Source organism: Scomber japonicus, unplaced genomic scaffold, assembly GCF_027409825.1.
Source record: "Scomber japonicus isolate fScoJap1 unplaced genomic scaffold, fScoJap1.pri scaffold_759, whole genome shotgun sequence".
Lineage (NCBI taxonomy): Eukaryota > Metazoa > Chordata > Actinopteri > Scombriformes > Scombridae > Scomber > Scomber japonicus.
This window is the reverse complement of record NW_026518809.1, coordinates 1,633-3,512: the sequence shown is the minus strand read 5'-3', so window position 1 is coordinate 3,512 and position 1,880 is coordinate 1,633. Positions and strand designations below refer to the sequence as shown.

The following is a 1,880-nucleotide window of genomic DNA, read 5'->3' as shown; positions in this document are numbered from 1 at the left end:
TGGGCGGCAGCAGGGTGAAGATACACCACCGTAATCGAGAAGCAACGAGTGGGAGGCGCTCACACACACACACACACGCACACACGCAGCTACACACACACACGCAGCTACACACACACACACACACACACACACACACACACACACACACACACACACACACACACACACAGAGCTACACACACACACACACAGCTCCTCACACTACATCGCTTTTCATGGTGGCAACAGACAGTAAAAACTCTCCACCGTAACCAATAATGATGACATATCCGTGTCCCGACACAAAACACGACAATTACAGCGAATAACCCGAGAGCAGCACGCACTCCCGTTGTCATGGCGACGACATTAACAGCAGCACAGTCATCAGCGGCAAAAATAAAATCTTGCTTTTCATGTCAGATATCACAGCAGCAGCAGCGCACGAATAAAAGCAGCAGAAGAAGAAGAAGAAGAAGAAGGAGAAAAGAAGAAAAGCACCAACGGATGCTGCGCTTCACTCACCCCAGCGTTGTCATGGTGACGATGGTGTACCAGAAGGAGGCGGGGATGGAGGTGAAGGTGGACCCTTTGGTGCCCTTCTCGGCGTAGAACATGACGGTGGCGAAGATGATGATGGCCATGGTGAGGGAGAAGAGCAGGAAGCCGAGCTCGGAGGCGCAGCTCTTCAGCGTGTAGCCCAGGATCCTCAGACCCTGCGAGTGGCGCGAGAACTTGAAGATGCGGAAGACGCGGAAGACTCGCAGCGTGACGAAGGCGCCGCTCACGTCCTCGTTCTCGGGCATCACCAGGCCGATGTAGTACGGCATGATGGCCACCACGTCGATCACAGACATCACCGAGCGCATGAACTTGCAGCGGCTCGGCGCGGCGAACAGACGCATCAGGTACTCGAAGGTGAAGATGAGCACGCAGGCCGTGTCCATGCAGAAGAACGCCAGCTGGTACTTCTCGCCGCACGGCAGGTCCTTCACGCTGCCTTTGTGCGGCCGGCAGGGGACCGTCTCCACCACGTTGGCGATGACGGAGACGGCGATGAAGAAGCCGGTGACGTAGTAGAAGACCAGCGCCATGGTGGAGGTGTGAGGGTTTTCGAAGGCTCGCCACAGACGCTCCCTGGAGGTGCTGTGAGGGGGGAGGGGGGCGTCCAGGCCTTCGTTCGCCTCCGTGTCCTCCGCCAGACGCTCCTGGTTCTCCTTTTTCCTGTCGCGGTATTCCTGCGTGAAAGGAGAGAGGGAGGGAAGAAGAGGAAGAGGAGTTAGCCAATTCATTCATCATAGTGAAACAGGTTTGTGCTGCGACTAAAGGCTCATTTATGCTCAACGCCCCTGCTGCTGTAGAGATTTATGCTAAAGTGAATTCAGACATTTTCTTCTAAACACATTAAATAGGTCATAAATGTATTTCTAAAAAAGGTGTAAAAAGCATTTCAACCATTTAGATTTGAATTGTGGAGCTAGGATTAGCATAAACCCGCCCTGCTGCTGTAGAGGTATAAATACATTCAGCACACACTACTACTACTACAGTCTACAGTTAGCCACTTAGCCGAGTTAGCCGCCGAGCTAGCAGCCAAGTTAGCCGCCAAGCTAGCAGCCAAGCTAGCCGCAGAGTTAGCTGCCGTGCTAGCAGCCAGGTTAGCCGCCGAGCTAGTAGCAGAAAGCTCTCAGACGTAGCGTCCATGTTTCTGGTAGAGGTGGTGACTTTGATTGACAGGTGACACTTGGTAGGGGGCGGGGCTTAAGAGGCTGATTTTTACACAACTTTGAAGCTTAAGTTTATATATTTGGTGATTTTTTTAATCATTTAAATTTGGCAGGGTGGTTAACAACACACTTTTCTGTGGTATGTCAAACTCAGAACACATATTTATTCTT

The 1,880-nt window shown here is 52.0% G+C and overlaps 1 protein-coding gene across 1 annotated transcript; it reads right to left on the bottom strand.

Moving 5' to 3' along the window:
* Positions 1–503: 503 nt before the first annotated feature.
* LOC128354861 (potassium voltage-gated channel subfamily D member 1-like) lies at positions 504–1,220 on the bottom strand (the record flags this gene model as incomplete). Its single annotated transcript, XM_053315001.1, has 1 exon — positions 504–1,220. A coding segment is annotated over one exon (717 nt), but the record flags the coding sequence as incomplete, so codon positions are not given.
* Positions 1,221–1,880: the final 660 nt, after the last annotated feature.